The sequence below is a fragment of the Bison bison genome, unplaced genomic scaffold (assembly GCF_000754665.1).
Source record: "Bison bison bison isolate TAMUID 2011002044 unplaced genomic scaffold, Bison_UMD1.0 scf7180017864490, whole genome shotgun sequence".
NCBI lineage: Eukaryota > Metazoa > Chordata > Mammalia > Artiodactyla > Bovidae > Bison > Bison bison.
In genome coordinates, this window is record NW_011495049.1 from 6752995 (window position 1) to 6774855 (window position 21861).

General features: G+C 40.2%; 1 protein-coding gene and 1 non-coding gene across 4 annotated transcripts in view; both read left to right on the plus strand.

Annotated features, from left to right (window-relative positions):
• The window catches only part of MSH3 (mutS homolog 3), a 185987-nt gene that overhangs the window by 12451 nt on the left and 151675 nt on the right, over nucleotides 1–21861 (plus strand). For all 3 annotated transcript variants that reach the window (XM_010863368.1, XM_010863367.1, XM_010863366.1), the window contains exons 5-8: nucleotides 1046–1162; nucleotides 1568–1685; nucleotides 3526–3671; nucleotides 6879–7045. In XM_010863368.1, coding sequence (XP_010861670.1) covers nucleotides 1046–1162; nucleotides 1568–1685; nucleotides 3526–3671; nucleotides 6879–7045 — 548 coding nt within the window. The remainder of the gene's footprint in view (nucleotides 1–1045; nucleotides 1163–1567; nucleotides 1686–3525; nucleotides 3672–6878; nucleotides 7046–21861) is intronic.
• TRNAC-GCA lies at nucleotides 17481–17553 on the plus strand. The gene has a single exon. It is a non-coding gene; the product is annotated as a tRNA-Cys (tRNA).

Here is a 21861-nt window from a genome sequence, read left to right on the forward strand (position 1 = left end):
AAAGATAAAGTCTGACACTGTTTCCACTGTTTCCCCATCTATTTCCCATGAAGTGATGGGACCGGATGCCATGATCTTCATTTTCTGAATGTTGAGCTTTAAGCCAACTTTTTCACTCTCCACTTTCACTTTCATCAAGAGGCTTTTGAGTTCCTCTTCACTTTCTGCCATAAGGGTGGTGTCATCTGCATATCTGAGGTTATTGATATTTCTCCCGGCAATCTTGATTCCAGCTTGTGCTTCTTTCATATCTCCTAATTTTCAATTATTTGCATGTGCTAAGTAGTAGATTCTTATTCCATTACACTCTCATGCTCTCTGTTTTGCACAGGGAAAAGTTCAGCACTTTAAGGTTTTGACTGAGGAGCCTGGTAGGCTATAGTCCATGGGGTCGCAAAGAATCAGACACGACTAGGCCACTTCGCTAATCCCTGATAATCGATGCTGCTTCTGCTGCTAAGTCACTTCAGTCATGTCCGATTCTGTGTGACCCCATAGACAGCAGCCCATCAGGCTCCCCTGTCCCTGGGATTCTCCAGGCAAGAACACTGGAGTGGGTTGCTATTTCCTTCTCCAATGCATGAAAGTGAAAAGTGAAAGTGAAGTTGCTCAGTCGTGTCCGACTGTTAGTGACCCTATGGACTGCAGCCTTCCAGGCTCCTCCGTCCATGGGATTTTCCAGGCAGGAGTACTGGAGTGGGATGCCATTGTCTTCTCCATGATAATCGCTAATAAGGACATAAAAGAAAACGTATCGTATTTTTCTAAGTTTTTCATGGATATAGATGTTGGCCTTTAGTTTAGGCCATGGACACTGTTAAAAAAAAGATGAAACCATAGGCTTCTGCGCAGGGAATGTCTTTTAAACATTGTATTGATGTACCACATAGATAGCTGCTGCTGCTGTGCTGCTAAGTCGCTTCAGTCCTGTGCACAAATCCTAAATATATACCTTGATGGATTTTTAACAAAGTGTAGAAACACCACACAGGGAATCTTTAAATAGAAACTTACTGATATATTTTTTTATTTTTTATTTTTTTAGATTGCAGCGCGCGAGCTCAATATCTATTGCCATTTAGATCACAACTTTATGACAGCAAGCATACCTACTCACCGACTGTTTGTTCACGTACGCCGCCTTGTGGCCAAAGGATATAAGGTCAGCTCTGGCTTCAATTTGTGGGAAAAGGGGGTTGAAGTCTCTTCTGGAGAGGGAGGCGTTTCTAAGGTGGGAGGCTGAAATTGGTTTTGGAATTGGGCATTTTTGAGAAATTAAAGTTTGTCATAATTACTAGCACTTAATTTTCATGAGTTTTTAACATATTAGATATTTAGGGTAAAAAATTTTTTCAACTGTGTGTTGGAGTGTTTCTTAGTGATTTATCCACACTTGTAAGGTCCTTGTGTTAACTTATTACTTAAACTTAAGTCCTACATCTGGACATTGTGGACTAGTTTGTTATTTTAAATGTTTCAGAATTAGACTTCTAAACTCTAGAAATAATGTCGTCTTAACAAATTTTCCATCGTATTTAACATGCAGTGTTTATTACATTTGTTGAAGGTGGGAGTTGTGAAGCAAACTGAAACAGCTGCTTTAAAGGCCATTGGGGACAACAAAAGCTCACTCTTTTCCCGGAAACTGACTGCTCTTTATACAAAATCTACACTTATTGGAGAAGATATCCTTTTTGAGTAGGAATTTTTTTCTTAAATGTTACAAGGCCTTTGTTTTAAATAACATTTTTTAAAACTGTTCTTTGAAAAAAAAAAAACAAAAACTGTTCTTTGATTGGGTACTTTTTAAAAAATAAACTTTGTGTTTTGTATGGGGATAAAGCTGATTAACAGTGTTGTGGTAGTTTCAGGTGAACAGCCAAGGACTTAGCCACATACATACACGTGTTCATTCTCCCCCAAACCCCCTCCCATCCAGGCTGCCACAGAACACTGAGCTGAGTTCCAGGGGTACTATACAATAGGTCCTCGTTGGTTATCCATTTTAGATAGAGCAGTCTGTACATGTCCATTGCAAACTGGGTACCTTTTTGATGAGATGAGGCAGTATGGTTACTTGGACCTTTGATTAGTGTGATAACTGAAGAGAGAAAGGTTGGTTTTTGGCTAGAAAGAGGCATTTTTCAAATGCCACAGTTAAAGAAGAGGTCATCATATTTTAAGAGAAAAAAAGAGCCTGGTAAATGATGACAGCAAGTCAGCAACTGATGTGAAATTACATCTTCCCCAGGCCTGTGTCCTTAGTGGCTAGTTGCTTGGGCTTACAAACTCCTATACATCTTCCTCAGTGAGACCTACAAAATAACTTACTAACTTCACAATGTGAAAACTACAAAGTTAACACACAGTTAACTGCTTATAAAAGATGATAGTAGGTCATCTTCATTAATTGTCAGTGTCACAAGAATTTTACTACTTTTGAAAATGGATTGTAAGTTTCTCACTTTGTAAGAATCTTCAGTATATACAGTGACTGTCCCTAGTTTTTGGTCATTTATCAGTTCAATGTATTACTTGAAGCCACATGATTTTAACAGCAGAGTCATAAAATTTTGTCAACTTAAAAAACTGGATAATTACATATAAAATATGATAAGGAAGCGCTTTGTTTACTGTGGGATGGGATCAGGTCTCTCAGAATAAAAGAATGTAGGGATAAAGTCTTAAATGACACTCTGTGACAGCAGTATTTCTGTTATTTTTATTACAGATATGCTTATTTAGATCTGCTTATTTAGAGTCCTACGTAGCTTCTACCCACATTCTGAAAGCTGTTTTGTTCTGTTAATACCATGAATAGGGAACAGTTATCACTCAGAATGGACCCCAAACTATTAACAACTCTGTATTGTTCTAAGCTGATCAGGCTGTAAGAACTTGGTAATTCTGTTGTTTCTTTTGCCCAAACTTGAGTCTCTTTCTTAAAGCCTCCTTCTAAAACAGCACCCCTTCCCGCTTCTCTTTTACTCTCTTATCAGCTGATGCCCAAAGTGGATGTTCCCAGACTGACTATGTCCAAAAACAGCTTTCATTCCTGAGAATTTATTTAATGGACTCATTACACATACACACACACACAAGTATGTTTCTGTTTTCTTTTTTGGTTTTCTCACGTTTTTAAAAAAATTCTCTTCTTATGTCTTAGAGCTGTTAGGCACTTTAGTAGGGGGAAGTAATTTACACTATTTTAGTGTATTCATGCTTTGATTTGTGGAATTAAACTTTATGGGATTGTTAAGGATTCAAGGATTATGTTTGGGCTTCCATAGGATCTGAGGTATATTCCAGGCCTTTTGGAAGTGAGAGGATAATAGTCGTCTGTTCTCATGAATCTTATATCTTAGGGAAGATACAGCATTGTAACTATAATCAGAGTAAATCAGAAGAATGAATGCTGTATGGAAGATTTTGTATAGAGCAAAAATATCCAGGAAAATGAACTACTGTTTTAAGGAGGAAAAGCTCGTGGGAATGTAGCATTTGTTTTTCCTTAATAATTATTACATGTGAATCCTCTAGTCAAGCTGGATGATGCTGTAAATGTCGATGAGGTAATGACTGATACTTCTACCAGCTATCTTCTGTGCATCTGTGAAAACAAAGAAAACGTTAAAGACAAAAAAAGGGGGAGCGTTTCCATTGGAATTGTGGTAAGTACTTTGTAGGTGAAGAGCGAATGATACGTTCATGGTATCTTTAAATATGAGTAATAATGTATGGTTTATAATGAGGCTATCTGATGGGTTGTGTCTTCAAGTACTTGTACTAGAAAAACATTTCCCTCCTAATTTTATATGTTGAAATGTAAATTTTCTTACATGACTGTTTGGCACTCTGTGCTTTGGAGGGATCCAGGTCGTCTTCTGTCCATGTGCTCTAGTAGTTTAGGGCTGAAGATAGACACAGTGATAGGCATGTATGCAAACAGTGTTCAGATAGCAGAATAAAACATTTACGTCAACACATACGTGGATAACAAAGGGTTTTACAAATTTCCTCTAGATTTGGAGTTAAAGGCAAACAATTATGAGTTTGTCATGTCTAGTTTTAGAGAAAAGGGTAGTTAAGGGTTATAACTGGCCAATTCAAAACTCCATTTTTAATAAACATTAGGAATATTTATAACCAGTCTTCCAGGTGAGTATAGTTTGTGAATCATAGTTTTATTGATCTTGCCTTCTGGCAGTTTATGAGCAGATTTGCCCATTTAGAGACCTATTTGGACTCTGCTTAAAATCTTAGACTTAAGGGCCTCTTGGAACTATTGTTAGACTCCACTGTTCTGTTAAGCAGAAGCAGGACTCCTTGCCTAAGTAATAACCCATTCTCTTTACATTTTTGAACTTTTGCAACCAGCTACAACATCAGTAAAAATTCTTAGAGCCCAAATGTCTCCAAAATACCTTTTGATACCTCATTTTGGCTACATAACTTGGTACTAACTTTCATGTTTGCTTAACAATAAGCCATTCTCTCTGGGAATTAGCGTTACTATTGGGGACTCTCAATAATTTTTTTTTTTAATCCTTGAGAAGCACTTTTTATCTAGCTGCAGGCAATTGAACCCATCTACAAATAGTAAAGTTATTTGCTTTTAAGTTTTAACAGATGTAATGTGCTATTTTATACTTACCTGGAACTTAGTCTAAGGAGCAGAACTGATTGTATATACAACTCCTATTTTGTGCTTTAGAAATACTCTTTGGCATCTTGCCAAAGTGAACACAGTGTATGAACTGGCATGTGAAAGAAAGGAGAATTGATAGTTTCCATCTCAGTCATTTTCTTGGGACTTTTTTTTTTTAACTTTGTATTCTGCATCGGGGTATAGCTATGTTGTGATCATTTCCAGTGGACAGTAGAGAGCCTCAGCCATGTCCATTCTCTCTCAAACTCCCCTCCCACCTAGGCTGCCAGAAACACTGAGCAGAATTCCATGTGCATGTCCAGCTCGTCACTGGATGAGGCCCTCAAATTCAGTGTGGCTGAAATGGAGCTCATCTTCCTGAACCCTGCTCCTGCTGGGTGTTTCCCTGTTGTGATGAGTGTCACATGTTCCCCAGTCTACCTAGGAGTCATCCTTTGGATACTGGTAGTTAGTCTGAAATCAAAGGCTTTACTGTTGTAGCGCCAATGCAATCAGACGCTCTATCTATAGGCTGCCTGTGGGCTTATCAGTGTCTCATATCACATGGAGTAGCAGACGTTGCAGGTTTTATGATATAGACCATTTCTCTGCTTAAAAAAGCAAAGAGGAATTTGGCCAATACCTTTATTACTTGAACTTCTGGAAGTAGCTTTTGTACAAGTTTGGTTGTAGATTGGGAGATAAACCCAACTATAGATTGGGTTGTAGATTGGGAGTAGTATGTATGCTCATGTACTTACAGTTCAGTTATCTGGCCACTAGAGAAGGCCTATGGGCTAGAATTAAGGAACTTCCTTGAGCCAAGAATGAGTGATTTAAAAAAAAAAAAAATGCATAAATCAAAAATTACCAGTGTAATGTGAGACAGCCCCCCAGCTTAAAAAATATAACGCCATTCACAGAAGGGCCCCTTGCCTCCAGAGGTAACCATAATCCAGACTTTAAGATAATAATTCCCTCGCTTTTTGATCGAATTTTGCCACCTTAAGCAGTATATTAATATAAATATGTTGTATTTACTCCTTTGGGGTCGTGCTTCTTTGTTTACCATTTTGTACAAGAGATTTATTTGCATGTGTTACCTTAGTAGTTCTTTTGTTGCCACGCTGTATTTCATTTTACAGTTTATTCATTCTTCCACTAAGGGACAAGTGGATTCCTCCCAGTTTCTGCTTATACAAAGTATACACTATAGACATTTTTGTATTAATGCGTGGCTTCTGATATGCATGTGCCTGAGTTTCTTAACTCAGGGGAGGAATTGCTGAGTTACAGGATACTTTTACAGGATGCTTTCAACTTTCCTAGAAAATGCCAGACTGTTTTTCGAAGACGTTGTGTCAGTTGACTTTCTACCAGCCGTGTTTGAGTGTAGCGAGGTTATTTTTCCTCCTGTTCGCTCATGCAGTCTGTAACTGACCCCGTGCCTTTCTTAATTATCAGTAATGAATAGGTGTGTGACTTTTGGAGTCAGACCACGTGAATCTTGCCTCCACCACTATATCGCCTCTCGACCTATGAGTAAATGACTTAATTTTTTTCTTCTTTTCCAAACTGTAATCTTTTCCAGGTTTTCTTTGCTGTTATTGGCTTGGGGTGATGCAAGTGGCTTTCAGTTCTCATAGTTATTTCCCTGGATAGACAGTACACATGGGGTTTAGTCAGTTTGTTATATTCGATTTTGTCTTTTGCAAAAAATGCATTTTTTATTTATTCACTTTATATAACAAAATAGTAACTTACTTCTCCTCTGGTGGCCAGGGTACTAGGAGCATATCACTGATTACTTTTAGCAATAACAGCTACTATATGTACAGCGCTTTACAGCTTACAAAGTGTTCATTTGTTTTCTGATTTGACCCTCACAATAGCTTTGTGAGGGAAGTAACCTGGTTGATTCCCACTTGCAGAGGAGGGCCCTGAGGCCCAGGAGGGTTTGGTGACTTGTCATTGTCGCTTCATCCTGTGTTTTATATCCAGGATTTGGCTGGACTCAGGATGTCTATAGTCCCATCTAGCGTAGTTTAAATATTGGTGAATCTGACTTCTTATGTAAGAGTCTTGGAAAGCAGACAGGTTTTCAAACACTTTAGAAATTCAAGTATACACTCATGAGTATCGTCTTTACTATTTCCATGTGTATTAATACTGTGCCGTAGTTACAATGGGGAAAGATATATTTTCTGTGCCTGCTTTTTTTTGTCTTTAGGGAGTACAGCCCGCCACAGGTGAGGTTGTGTTCGACAGTTTCCAGGACTCCGCTTCCCGTTCAGAGCTCGAAACTCGGATCCTGTGCCTGCAGCCAGTGGAGCTGCTGCTTCCGTCAGACTTGTCGGAGCAAACAGAGACGCTCATACACAGGGTCACGGCTATGAGGTGAGTTGGCACATCGATGGAAAATAATGTGGATTCTGAAACCTAGATCTGATTCCCAAGTGAATACCTATCAAAGTCATTAAAAATTGGTATTATGTATAAAAATATTTCATCGTAGTAGTGGAAATTTCAAAAAACAGAATTACCCATAATGTCACCTTAATGTAGGCCTTTAGAAGTTTCTCTTTTTAAAGGGGTTTGTGATATTTAACGGAGAAGGCAATGGCACCCCACTCCAGTACTTTTGCCTGGAAAATCCCGTGGACGGAGGAGCCTGGTGGGCTGCCGTCTCTGGGGTCGCACAGAGTCGGACACGACTGAGCGACTTCACTTTCACTTTCATGCATTGGAGAAGGAAATGGCAACCCACTCCAGTGTTCTTGCCTGGAGAATCCCAGGGACGGGGGAGCCTGGTGGGCTGCCGTCTCTGGGGTCGCACAGAGTCGGACACGACTGAAGCGACTTAGCAGCAGCAGCAGCAGTGATATTTAATGGTATTGTTTGATAAGGAAGGGGTTATGGTATTGTTTAATGAGATTATCTGGTAGTTGGTCTTCAGTTTCTGGAGATAATCATTTCTTAGAAAGTTTATGTAATTTTGGAAATGCCATATTTTTGCTGCAAGTTTTATTTGTGGCCGAGTCCAGTAGTCAAATTTACTAGATCTGTGGTCACTCCTCTTATTGATGAGGCCGTGTGCTAGGCACCATGGCCTACGGAGGAAGATGTGCTTGCCATGTGTCTGCAGCGTCTATAATCCACTGGGGGAGGAAGATGGTACAGACCTAACTGGATTCACAAAGCGTGAATGTGACAGACATGAAGGTGCCTGGGTGGGACGATTCTGGGCTGTTCCCCAAGGAGTTTGGTGGGAAGAGACTGGAAAGTTGGGCTGAGGCTCCAGTGAAGAGGACATTATGTACTGAGGAATTTGGACTTTAGCCAGGTGAACCCATGAAGATTTATGTTTAATAGGTTGACAAATCAGTTGGAAAATCAAACTGAATGATTCGGTGAAGTTCTGCATGTTTCTTTGTTCTTTGAGTTGAATGTTCCTTTTTCCTTTGACTTAAAATTCTTTCAGAGTAGCTTTCATAATGTGTTTTTCTGATTATAACACTAATCCATATTCATTCAGGAAAAGTTGAGAGTTATAAAAAAAGTCCCATACACATAATAGTAAGCTATAACTCAGAGATAACTACTGTTAAACATTTTGGTATATTATATCTGTGTATATTTATCCTTTTTCTTGTTTATAAATTTAGATTCATATTGCAAAGTCAGTTTTATATTTTTTTTAATTTTTAACTTAAAATTTCCTATGTATTTTTTTCCTTGGTAGCATGGGAAGTGATCACTGAAATAATTTCTGCCAATTGGATAGATGAAAATTTTGCATGAATTTCCTGTATTTTGTTCTGAATCCTTTTCTCAGTGTTTAAACTTGAATAATCAAAAGTCAGACAAGTAGACTGATAAGGGATGCTGCATTTGGAGAGCTAAAAAAATTAGTAAAATCTCAGAAGTTTTTTAAGATAGTCTTCTAAAACTGTGTTTCCCATATTTTATGTTTTTAATTTTAATTTTCCTTCGTAACTGAGTATATATTTGATTAATTTAGATGTAAGCCTAAAGTTGATCAGTTGAATCAACAGTTTCATTTTTCTGATTTTCATTTAAAGGCAGAATTCAATAAAACATCAAACATTCCACAAAGACATTACCAAAACGGAATTTTTTGGCTGGTAGGCAGCATTGCCTGAGGATGTTCATAAATGTTTACTCATCAGATAAGATTCAAAAGTGATTTGGCATACCAAAGATGGTATGGGTGTCATATGTAGGTTTTACCAAATTTGATAACTGCCTTTGTCTTGTTTTAATTTGTATTTCTCCAGTAGCATAGGGGGCATGTAATTTTCCCTGTGTTACTAACCACATGTAATTTTTATTTTACTCAAATAATGGACTAAACATAGTCAACGATTAATCCACATTTTTGTTCAGTCTAAAGCTGACCTATATCTACGGACAGAATGGAGTAATAGACATTCAAAAGTCAAACAGTGAAACAGTGTGATTCTTGTGACATAGGGTTTGGGTTGAAAAACTTGACTTTCCCCTTAGTGACTTTAGGTGAATCACTCAATTGTGTTGTTCTTCGGTTTCCTTTTCTTTAAAATAGAAAAAGTAAGAGCATTTACCTCTTAGGATTGTTGTGAAGAGTAAATATAAAAAGTTAATATAAAGCGCTTGAACAGTGCCAGCATAGACGGCTCTGTGTAGATGGAAGCTGTTCTTTTTGTTATTCCTGTTGGCCATTGTCTTTTGTGATACTGCTTCTCGTCTGCGCTCCATTGGAACTGCTATTGGAAGTGTGTTGGAACTTCATGCTCTACTGTCTGTGCATGGTCCTTTATGGCATCATCTCCATTTGCAGCTGTTTCCATATTGGTTTTGCTCCTTGGGTATTTCCTTTTTTTTTTTTTTGACTCTTGAAAAAACATTTTTGTTTATATTTTAATCACTATTTCTTTCTATTTTTAGTATACTGCCTAGACCAATTAAGTTCTTCATACTTACTGGAACAGTCCATTACTTTTATATGTAGAAATATCTCCTTATTCTGACAGTGCTTACATAATTGTTTATATTTTGTTTTAATCAATTTATTATTAAATTTTTTTTTTTTTACATTTGACTTCTAACTCATTTTTCCTTTATTTTCCTTTACTGTGTAGGTGTGGTTCTACTTTAATTTCTTTCTGAATGCTAGTGGGTCCACTTTAACATTCATAAAATTTAGCCTTCCTGGCCTTGTTTTTTAAAAAAAGTTAGCAATGGGGATAGAGAATGCTTTTAATTAGGGTAAGAAGAACATAGCTTGCCAAAAGTCTGTTTACTATAGTAAATAATATAACATTGAACTGATGTCAAGGAGAAAAGTTTGTGGGTTTTTTTTTTTTTGGTATCATCTTTGTTTTAAGTTCCCTGGTGGCTCAGACGGTAAAGCGTCTTGCTTACAATGTGGGAGACCTGGGTTCGATCCCTGGGTTGGGAAGATCCTCTGGAGAAGGAAATGGCAACCCACTCCAGTACTCTTGCCTGGAAAATCCCATGGATGGAGGAGCGTGGTGGGCTACAGTCCATGGGGTCGGTAAGAGTCGGACACGACTGAACGATTTCACTTTAAGCAGTGAGGAGTAGTTTCTTGTGTCTCAGATTCATTCTTTTTTTTTTCTCTTTAAACCAGAAAATAAAACTAGCAGTTTCTGCCCGTTAATGGTTGATATTTTATTAATACAGAAGAAATAATAAAGCTTTGTGAGAAAAACCAGAATGGCTTGAAATTACAGAATATCTATTTTAAGTATGTATTGGGGGGTTTTTGTTTTATATTTTTATACTTTGACCACAAGAGGGCGCCAAAAGCATTTCATTTATTGTGTATTAACGATGTAAACGGAGAAGGCAATGGCACCCCACTCCAGTACTCTTCCCTGGAAAATCCCATGGACGGAGGAGCCTGGTAGGCTGCAGTCCATGGGGTCCGAAGAGTCGGACACGACTGAGCGACCTCACTTTCACTTTTCACTTTCATGCATTGGAGAAGGAAATGGCAACCCACTCCAGTGTTCTTGCCTGGAGAATCCCAGGGACAGAGGAGCCTGGTAGGAGGCCGTCTATGGGGTCGCACAGAGTCGGACATGACTGAAGTGACTTAGCAGCAGCAGCAGCAGCAGCAGCAGCAACGATGTAAAGACACGGAAAGCTTCACTTTTTGTGTGTCTAGATAAAGACTTAATTACTTTGTATTGTATGATAATTTGGAATGAATTCTTGTCAAAGGTAGTACAAAAATAAAATTATTTCTAAATAATATTAAACTATTGACTTTTCTTCAGTGAGTTATCTTTTATATATAATTTATATAAAAATTTATAGATCATTTCTGTAAAATGTGTTTTTAAGATTTCAGTTTGGTTCTTAGGAAATCAGTCTTACTATCTTGTTATCTTTTCCATTTGTTGTAAGAATGTACACATTCTTACATTTTCTCTATAGAAAGAAGCAAAGGAAAAACAATGATTTTTAAGCAGTGTGTTAACTGCAGTTAAGATCACTTTAGCTTAGGGATATATATGGTTATAAAAGAAAACCATAAACAAATATTAATTAATATTTACTAGTTCTCAAAGAAACTGATTTTCAAGGCAAGTCAGATGAACAGAGCAGATGATGGTCAATTTTGAGTATGGTGAGGGAGAGCTTCCTGCGTCCTGGCACAGCCAAGGAAGGCCTTGTGGAGGAGGTTGGCTGGGTTGGGGACCTTTGCAGGATTGTGGGGCTTCGAATTGGTAGTGGGAAGGATGGTATGTTGTGTATGTGTGGAAATGACACGAACTCTGAGCCACACAGGCTGGGAATATTAGAAGAGGTGTGAAGACAGAGGGGAGACTCTTCTGATTGGAGGAGAACTTTCATGTTGAGAGTTGGTGAAAAAGAGAGTCAAGGACCATAAAGTCCAGCCAAGGGATGTGAACTCTAGAGGAAGACAGTTGGGTCTCTGGGCAAAGGAATGGTATGACAGAAAAGAGGCCTCCACGGGAGAGTTGAGTGAAAAACAGCAACAGTTCCCATAAAGGAGGAAAGTGTGCAGAGAAAAGGAGGAGACCGAGGAGTTGGGAGCCTGTCAGTAGCTGGGAGTGGGGGGAAGAATCGAAAGCTGCAGAAAGGGCGGGGATAAAGAGCCAGTCAGAGAACCAGGATGAAGCAGGGAGACACAGTTGTAGTCCATCTGCTGCAAAGGATGGGGTCTGTGCTGTGTGTTGATTTTTTACAATATTGATGCTGTTAAAATTTTCTGAAACTGCATGGCATTTAGAAAGATACATTTGGCAAAAAACTAACCCTAATCCATTGATCCCATTTATCAGTCTGGTGAGAAAGGCAGTCTAGGTTCCCCCTTGGCCTTTGCTAGTATGGATGGGGTCAGATTGTATTTTTTTCTGTGGTGTTTGACTGGAGTAGGATGGTTATTGTCTAAGAGTTTTCTATCTTGTTTGGCTATCGAAAATTCTTTCCTGCATGTTTGTCTGGGGAGAGCAGGCTTGTTAGAGCCTTTTTGTGTGCTCCTGTTGGAGACTGTCAGCTTTTTCACCTCCAAAGCTGGGCTGTATGTGGCAAAAGTAAGCCCAGGGGACTCCCCTCCACGTCACTCCTCAGGTCTCAGGTTCCCTGCTGGTCTGCTCTCTGTCCGTCTTCCAGAGTTGGCTTCTATTTGTTTTATGTGTAATGTGCAGGGAATTGTACTTAGCAGAAGAGAGGGGAAAGAGTGTGTCTGCACTTTCTTCCCAGAGCAGAAGTGCTTCTAGTCAGGATCTTATTCTAGAGATTCTTCTGAGTATGAATGAACATTGCTACCTGGATATTTTCTCTAATTTAAAATAGTTTTTATTACTCTTTGGTATTGCCTAAAGTTTATGCATGTTAGAATAATTTTAAAAGCACAGCCAATGGGGAAAGTCCACCTTCCATTCCTGGGTGAATTAACAATCTGTGTCTGGAGATCTGCTGCTTGATGAAGGGTAACTGGCAACTGGGTCAGAGGTAAAAAACAAAATAACATATTGGTTGACATCCATTCCGTAACCTCAAAATAGTCAACCATAAGACTTCCAACTACCAGGACAAGACTCTGTTCCCATGGGCAGGGGAGCCTTGTCGGCTACCATCCATGGGGTGACAAAGAGTTGGACAGGACTAAGTGGCAACAGCAACACTAATTTGATTTAATATACATAATACTGAGCTTGATGGCATTTCTACAAGCTTGTTTGGGAGCCCCGCACACGATAGGAGCTCAGAAAACTCTTGATGAGTTCTTAGGACTCTTTTCCTCAGCACCATCGTGAGCGCTTTCTCTTACTTTGTACCTTCAGCTCTGATGAGCTCTTCTTGGCCAGGCTGAGCTGGGGTCTCCACCTCTTGGGAGTGGACATGGGCGCTGAACACGCTGTACTAGATTGTGTTCTGGATTGCCCCAGCCCTAACAGGAAGGCTGCTGGGGAGAAGAATGCGTGATCAGTGGATCTGCATGTTGAACCATGGCCCACCACAGGGTTAGTCCTTACCTGGTGGGGCCATTGAGACCAGGGGAGGGCTGAGTATCACCTGACATCTTTAAGATGGTTTGTGTCCCTGGGGAGGCCTGCACCTGCCACATCAAGGAGGTGCTTTTTGAACTGTGGTCACAAGTCATTGGTGGACTGTGAAGACAATTTCGTGGGTTACAGTTACCACTTAGAAAGAAAATGAAGTACAGTAGTGTAGAGTCAAAGATAGATGGGTGTGTTGTATGTGATAAGCTAAGAATTGTTTTATGAAACTTCTTTTTTTTTAATTTATTTATTTTAGTTGGAGGCTAATTACTTTACAGTATTGTAGTGGTTTTTGCCATACATTGACATGAATCAGCCACGGGTGTACATGTGTTCCCCATCCTGAACCCCCCTCCCACCTCCCTCCCCATCCATCCCTCAGGGTCCTCCCAGTGCACCAGCCCCGAGCACCCTGTCTCATGCATCGAATCTGGACTGGCAATCTGTTTCACATATGATAATATACATGTTTCAGTGCTATTCTTTCATATCATCCCACCCTCGCCTTCTCCCACAGAGTCCAAAAGACTGTTCTATACATCTATGTCTCTTTTGCTGTCTTGCAATAGGGTTATCATTACCATCTTTCTAAATTCCATATATATGTGTTAGTATACTGTATTGGTGTTTTTCTTTCTGTCTTACTTCACTCTGTATAATAGGCTCCAGTATGAAACTTTTTCTATTTGCTTATATCCTAATCAGTCCTTTAACCCAAGAAAAAGTTGCATCAAAGACAGATTGACTTCTGGTCATTCCAGTTAACAATAAATTAAACAATGTAGACAAAACACATTAGCTAAATAATGCTTCCTTTTCCATTCAGCTTCACAAACGTTTATTGTGCATTTACCATGGATCGTCTTGAGATTAGAAGATCCATGACCTTTGTCCCTTGTGTATGTGTGTTAGTAGCTCAGTCGTGACCGACTCTTTGCGACCCATGGACTGTAGCTTGCCAGGCTCCTCTGTCCATGAAATTCTTCAGGCAAGAATACTGGTGTGGGTCGCCATTCCCTTCTCCAGGGGATCTTCCCAATCCAGAGATCGAGCCTGGGTCTCCCACATTGTTTACCATTCTAAGCCACCAGGGAAGCCCTTGCCCGTTAAAGGCTACCAGTCTGTTTGAAAAGCCAGCATATGTGCAAATCACTGCAGTACAAAGCAGATTATACAGTGTGTGTGATAGGAAAGCAAACTAAATACTAAGAGAGTACATGAGAGGGTGAGGGTAATTCTTTGTGAACCAGCGCTCCTTGGAAGGACAGTTATGACCAACCTAGACAGCATATTAAAAAGCAGAGACATTACTTTGCCAACAAAGGTTCGTCTAGTCAAGGCTATGGTTTTTCCAGTGGTCATGTATGGATTTGAGAGTTGGACTGTGAAGAAAGCTGAGCACAGGAGAATTGATGCTTTTGAACTGTGGTGTTGGAGAAGACTCTTGAGAGTCCCTTGGACTGCAAGGAGATCGAACCAGACCATCCTAAAGGAAATCAGTCCTGGGTGTTCTTTGGAAGGACTGCTGCTGAAGCTGAAACTCCAATACTTTGGCCACCTGATGCGAAGAGCTGACTCATTGGAAAAGACCCTGATGCTGGGAAAGTTTGAGGGCAGGAGGAGAAGGGGATGACAGAGGATGAGATGGTTGGATGGCGTCATTGACTCGATGAACATGGGTTTGGGTGGACTCCAGGAGTTGGTGATGGACAGGGAGGCCTGGTGTGCTGCAGTTTGTGGGGTCGCAAAGAGTCAGACACGACTGAGCAATTGAACTGAACTGCTTGGTAGAAATACAATTTAAGTCACATATGTAATTAAAAATTTTCCAGCAGCCACATTAAAAAGCTAAAAGAAATAGATGCAATTAATTTTTAATAATTCACTTTTTAAATTCAGTATATCCAAAATGTCATTTCAATATACAGCTCTGTTATATTCTGCTTTCTGTATTAAATCTTTACATTACTTTTTACAAAATTTTCAAAGTACAGTATGTATTATACACTTCCAGCACATCTTAGTTCCAACCAGCCACATTGCAAGTGCTCAGTGGCTACATATGAGTAGTAACTGCTATATTAGACAAATGCAGTTTTTTGCAGTGTAGGGGGAGCTTCATGCAAGAGAGTGCCTAGAAGGATAAACAACACTTAACTAGACAGGTGTTGGGGAAATATATTCCACAGTGAGAGAAAAGTTTAAACAAAGATGAAATATGAGTTTGTAAAAAATACTGGGTAAAGCTCTTAGTATATACCAAGTATATTTGGTGACCATTGCTCATATTAACTCATATAATCTTCACAAGAGCCCTTTGTGGTAATTACTATTATTATATAGTAATCACTATATAATTTATAAATTACAAATTTGTATATGAGGAAACAGGTGCCGGTGGTCTAGTAGCTACCAAGTAGCATGGTATGCTTACAGGTATCTATTTGTCTATCTCCAAAGATACGGTGTCCCAAATCCAGGATCTGGATCTGTGAGTATGTGAGGTTAAATGACAAAGGGAGGTTAAAATTGCTCCTCAGCTGACTTTAAGGTAGGGAGAGGACCCTAGATTCGGCAGGTGGGCCCAGTGAATCACCAGAGTCCTTTAAATGTGGACAAGGAGGCAGAAAAGTCAGAGTGATACGATGTGAGTGTTTGACCCACTCAGATTTCTTAGAGGATGGAGGAAGAGGCCAGGAGCCATGAAACGTAGACTGCCTCTAGCAACCGGAAAGGGCAAGGAATCAGATTCTCTCCTTGAGCCGTCAGAAAGGAGCTCAGCCCTGTTGATACCTTGATTTCAGCCCAGTGAGGTCAGTGTTGGAATTCTGACCTACAGAACTGAGGTAAGAAATGTATGTTGTTTTAAGCCGCTAAGTTTTTAGCAATTTGTTACATATTAATAGAAGAGTTATACGCTACCATTATGTGTGGGTACTGGGTAGTCATGCAAACTATTTTACTTCCTGTGGCTTGTAGCTTTAAAGAATTTTTTGTTAATTGGTAGATGGTTACAGAATGAAGTCAAACCATTGCCTTCCTTCCTTGAATGCCCAGTTTCTTTTGCTTCCTTTTTCAAACTAGCTGACAGTTGTTTAATACTCTTGACATCGATGTAACTTTTACAAGTGGGAATGTAAAAACTAGCTGGCTTCTGACTGAAATATTAGTAGTTTGGAAGCACTTGATAAAATGATTACTGTCCTTTTAAGGCTGAGCAATTCCTACTTGCTAAGTCAGGCAGTCATTGATGTATAAGTTACCTTGTAGGTAAGGATACTTGGCAGTCTTTTATGTAACTTTTAACTATCAACCCCCAGAGACCACAGAATTTACCTGTGGGTGATTAAATTGAGTAAGACAATTGATTGCTCACCCATACAGAATAAAATCCTATTTCTTCTACCTACCGGAAAACCGTGGGAACAGCCTGGTCTACAGGTTGATTGTCATATTCTGCCTCCTTTCCGCCTACTTATTGCTACCGAGACACAGAACTTAGCCTCTCAACGCGTTCTGTCATTTTCCCGCAGCTGCTGAGGAAAGGGCGTCCTTAGGTTACTTCCAGGGCCCTGTGTACAGTAAATTATATGCCCCTGAAAGGAGAGACGCTTCCCTCAGGCTTCTTGTTTGCTTGTTTCCTTCACTCTGTCTTCCCCTCTGTACTGACAAAGGGGACATGTGTTTTTTTTCAGTCCCGCCGTTGTCCCATACACTGCCTTTGTCAAAGTGCTGGTATTTCACAATGCTCTGCAGATACATAGATGAAAAGGATTTTTTTAAAAAAGAACAATTCCAGAGTTAATTACTGGCTAAAGTTGGAAATAGTCATGGGATTCATTCATCCCCGGGGGCCGTGATGATGTGAAGTGTTTGTGGATGTCTTCCCTCTAACTTTAAAAGTAGAAAACTTTGACTTTTCCTACTTGGTGCTGCCTTTGTTTCAGAAGCTTAGTGAGTGCCAGCCTCATCTTCCAGAATTCTCTTTGTGGCTTAGGGAATGTGTGTGATTCTCCGGCATTCCTTCTCAGAGGCTCTGGGCTGTGCTGATTGCTTCTGAGAGGGGACAGGTGCTTTTTGCCTGCTCGGCAATCCTTATCTTGTGTCTAAACCTTATTTTTTATACATAAGTAAGGAGATAGTGATGTTGTTTTATAGAGAGTTTTGGTTTTCACTTGCATACTTGTCTACTGATTCGACATTTTTAAGCAACAAGTTATGCAAAAAGGTTAAATTAATTGATTTTACCAGAGTTTGAGTTGCAATGGGCTTCCCTGATAGCTCAGTTGGTAAAGAATCTGCCTGCAATGCAGGAGACCCTGGTTCAATTCCTGGGTCAGGGAGATCCGTTAGACAAGGGATAGGCTACCCATTCCAGTATTCTTGGGCTTTCCTTGTGGCTCAGCTGGTAAAGAATCTGCCTGCAACGTGGGAGACCTGGGTTCGATCCCTGGGTTGGGAAGATCCCCTGGAGAAGGGAAAGGCTACCCACTCCAGTATTCTGGCCTGGAGAATTCCATGTATAGTCCATGAATTGCAAAGACCCCATTTGAGTTGCAAACCCATTGCTTGTGTAAGGTAACATGAGGCCAGGAATATGGCGCACTTTCTCCTGTCTGGTCCCTTGTCCCTCTCTCTGGTTGCTCTATGCTGATGGTCATGTTCTAAACATGTCATATACAGTGAGAGATGGCATAGGACCATGGTCTGAGTGTTGAGTCTGGAGCCAAACAGCCTGTGTGTGAATCTTAGCATCTTAGCTTCCCGTTTTTTTTTTTTTTTTTTAAAGCTATGGATCTTGTTAACCTCTATTTGGCTCTGTTTCCTTATTCAAAACAGGTATATTATAATAGAACTTTTTCATAAAGTAGTAGTGGTGATGAAGTTAGTTAATACAAGTAATGGTTTAAAACAGTACATAGAACATAGGAAGTGTTCAGTAAGTGCTAGCTCTTTTTTTCATTCACTGCTTGTTTTCTTTTTCTTTTTTTTTTTACCATTATTAAGTTATTCTTATGTGGTACACTGGGTTTTGTCCACATCTGTCTTCTAAAATAGCCCATATTTTCACAGTCTTAGGCCTTTATGAAGCTCTCCTACAGTTTTCAGTTGGGATTCTGACCTTGGCTATACATTGACGTAATCTGTAGATATTAAGGGCTTCCTTGGTAGCTCAGAGGGTAAAGAACCTGCCTGCAGTGCAGGAGGCCTGGTTTGTTCGATCCCTGGTTCAGAAAGCTCACTTGGGAAAAGGGATTGTAGCTCTTAGATGCTGAAGCCTGTGTCGTTGGTCTGTGTTAGATCTAGCTTGTAGAGGCTTGGGAGACTGGCTAATTAATTATGTTCTCATGGAACTTGCTTTCTGGTTGTTAAAGCCTTGGTAGCTTAAAATCAGCCGTGGTGAGCATATTTACACTCTTTAAATTGGTTGCCACAGCATGCCTCTCAATGTACTAGGTATCTCAGTGATTCATTTATAAGCATCTCTGAATAGATGTTGAGCCTTTCCATGGGGTTATGTTAGTTTGCTGGGACTGATGTAACAAAGTACCACAGACTGGGTGGCTTAAAAAACAGAAATCTGTTTTACTTCTGGAGGCTAGAAATCTAACATCAGGGTTCCAGCAGGGTTGGTTTCTTCTAAGGGCTGTGAGGGAAGGCTTTCCCAGGCCTCTCCCCTTGGCTTGTAGATGGCCATCTTCTTCCTATGTTTCTTTATATTGTCTTTCTTTTGTGTGGTTCTGTGTCCAGGGGCTTCCGTGGTGTCTCAGCAGTAAAGAATCCACCTGTCAATGCAGGAGATGTGGGTTTGATTCTTGGGTTGTGAAGATCCCCTGGAGAAGGAAATGGCAACCTGCTCCAGTATTCTTGCCTCTGTCATGGAATTCTCCAGGCAAGAATACTGGAGTGGCTTGCCATGCCCTCCTCCAGAGGATCTTCTTTCCCCAACCCAGGAGAACTCACATCTCTTGTGTCTCCTGCATTGGCAGGCGGGTTCTTTATCACTTGCCTTGGGCTTCCCTGTGGCTCAACTGGTAAAAAATCCACCTGCAATGTGGGAGACCTGGGTTTGATCCCTGGGTTGGGAAGCTCCCCTGGAGAAGGGAATGGCTACCCACTCCAGTATTCTGGGCTGGAGAATTACAGGGACTGTATATAGTCCATGGGGTTGCAAAGAGTCAGACACGACTGAGCAACTTTCACTAACTTATTTCTACCACGGGTGCCACCTGGGAAGCCCTGCAGAGTCAGACACGATTTACCAACTGAGCATGAACTCGAGCTGTGTCCACATTTCCCCCTTTTATAAGGACACCGGACATACTGAACGGGGACCCACCTAATGACATCACTTCAACTTGCTGACCTCTGTAAGCACTCTGTCTCCAAATAAGCTGACATTCTGAAGTACTGGGGTTAGGACTTCCACATCGGGCTTCTAGGAGGACACAGTTCAACCCATAACACACAGCTACTGCTGCTAAGACGCTTCAGTCGTGTCCGACTCTGTGTGACCCCATAGACAGCGGCCCACCAGGCTCCCCGTCCCTGGGATTCTCCAGGCAAGAACACTGGAGTGGGTTGCCATTTCCTTCTCCAATGCATGAAAGGGAAAAGTGAAAGTCAAGTCGCTCAGTCGTGTCCGACTCTTCGCGACCCCATGGTCTGCAGCCTACCAGGCTCCTCCGTCCATGGGATTTTCCAGGCAAGAGTACTAGAGTGGGGTGCCATTGCCTTCTCCAATAACACACCGCAGGGACCTCCTTTTCTCTTTTTTCCCCATTTATTCCTGTAGTGAAGATTTGTTGCATTGAAAAGGAAACATCAGTTAGTTATTCATTGTACTATGAATTGCAGATTGTCAGTTTGTTGATTTTTTTTTTCGTTTAGGTTTTTTTCTTAATTTATTTTTAATTGAAGGATAATTGCTTTACAATATTGTGTTGGTTTCTGCCATACATCACCATGAATTAGCCATAAGTGTACATATGTTCCCTCCCTCTTGAACCTCCCTCCAAATATTTTTTTGAAGCAGCCTTTTCTGGTGATAATATCAGAGTTTTGTATTTGATGAGGAAAATGTTAGTTTAGGAAGATTGCTTGTTTTAGGTTTTCTCATGCAGCCTTGAGCTTGTTAATGACCTCAAAAGGCTTATGATCCAAGTGAAATTGTCTTGATTTTGTGTCTGTCACTGAGAGAATGTTTTTAATCATGCATGAAAAAAATTTGAGATGACTTTCCACTAATCTGAGAATGTAATGCTGATGATTCTCTTCAGAATTCTATAAAATGATTGAGTTCTCAGAAAGTAGGGTTTTGTTTCCTTTTCTTAAAGGCATATAATATCAGATAATGATTTTGTGATTTTTGTGACTGCAAAAAAATGTCTTTCAGTCACAGGAAATGTAAATTAATTTGTAAAAATTTGCTTGGTATTAGGATGATTGTATGTATGTAAAACAGTGGTTGACATTTAAACTGTGATCATCTCAAAGCATGTAATATGGAATGTACTTTTTAGAGTTAAATGTTTTTCTTCAAAAAGAAGTTGCACCATAGTTTTTGCTGAATAAATGCTAGAATTAGGATCTTATTCCAAAAATGTATTTGAAATACACATTTGCATAGGAATTTGTTAGTCTAAATGTTGAGTATAGTTGCTCAGTCATGTCTTACTCTTTGCAACCCCATGGACTGCAGCACGCCAGGCCTCCCTGTCTATCACCAATTCCCACAGCTTGCTCAAACTCATGTTCATCACTTCAGTGATGCCATCCAACCATCTCATCCTCTGTCGTCCCCTTCTGTCTTCAGTCTTCCCCAGCATCAGGGTCTTTTCCAATGAGTCAATTCTTCGCATCAGGTGGCCAGAGTGTTGGAGTTTCAGCTTCAGCATCAGTCCTTCCAATGAATATTTGGGACTGATTTCCCTTAGGATTGACTGGTTGGATCGCCTTACAGTCCAAGGGACTCTCAAGAGTCTCCTCCAAAACCACAGTTCAAAAGCATCAATTCTTCAGTGCTCAGCTTTCCTTATAGTCCAACTCTCACATCCATACATGACCACTGGAAAAACCATAGCTTTAACTAGATTGACCTTTGTTGGCAAAGTAATGTCTCTGCTTTTTAATATACTGTCTAGGTTGATCATAGTTTTTCTTCCAAGGAGCAAGCCTCTTTTACTTTCATGGCTGCAGTTACCATCTGCAGTGATTTTGGAGCCTAAGAAAATGAAGTCTCTCACTGTTTCTGTTGTTTCCCCATCTATTTGCCATGAAGTGATGGGACCGGATGCCATGATCTTAGTTTTCTGAATGTTGAGTTTTAAGCCAACTTTTTCACTCTCCTCTTTCACTTTCATCAAGAGGCTCTTTAGTTCTTCTTCACTTTCTGTCATAAGGGTGGTGTCATCTGCATATCTGAGGTTATTGATATTTCTCCCGGCAATCTTGATTCCAGCTTGTGCTTCATCCAGTCCGACATTTCGCGTGATGTACTCTGCATAGAAGTTAAATAAGCAGGGGGACAATATACAGCCTTGACGTCCTCCTTTCCCAATTTGGAACCAGTCCGTTGTTTCATGTCCGGTTCTAACTGTTGCATCTTGACCTGCATACAGATTTCTCAAGAGGCGGGTCAGGTGGTCTGGT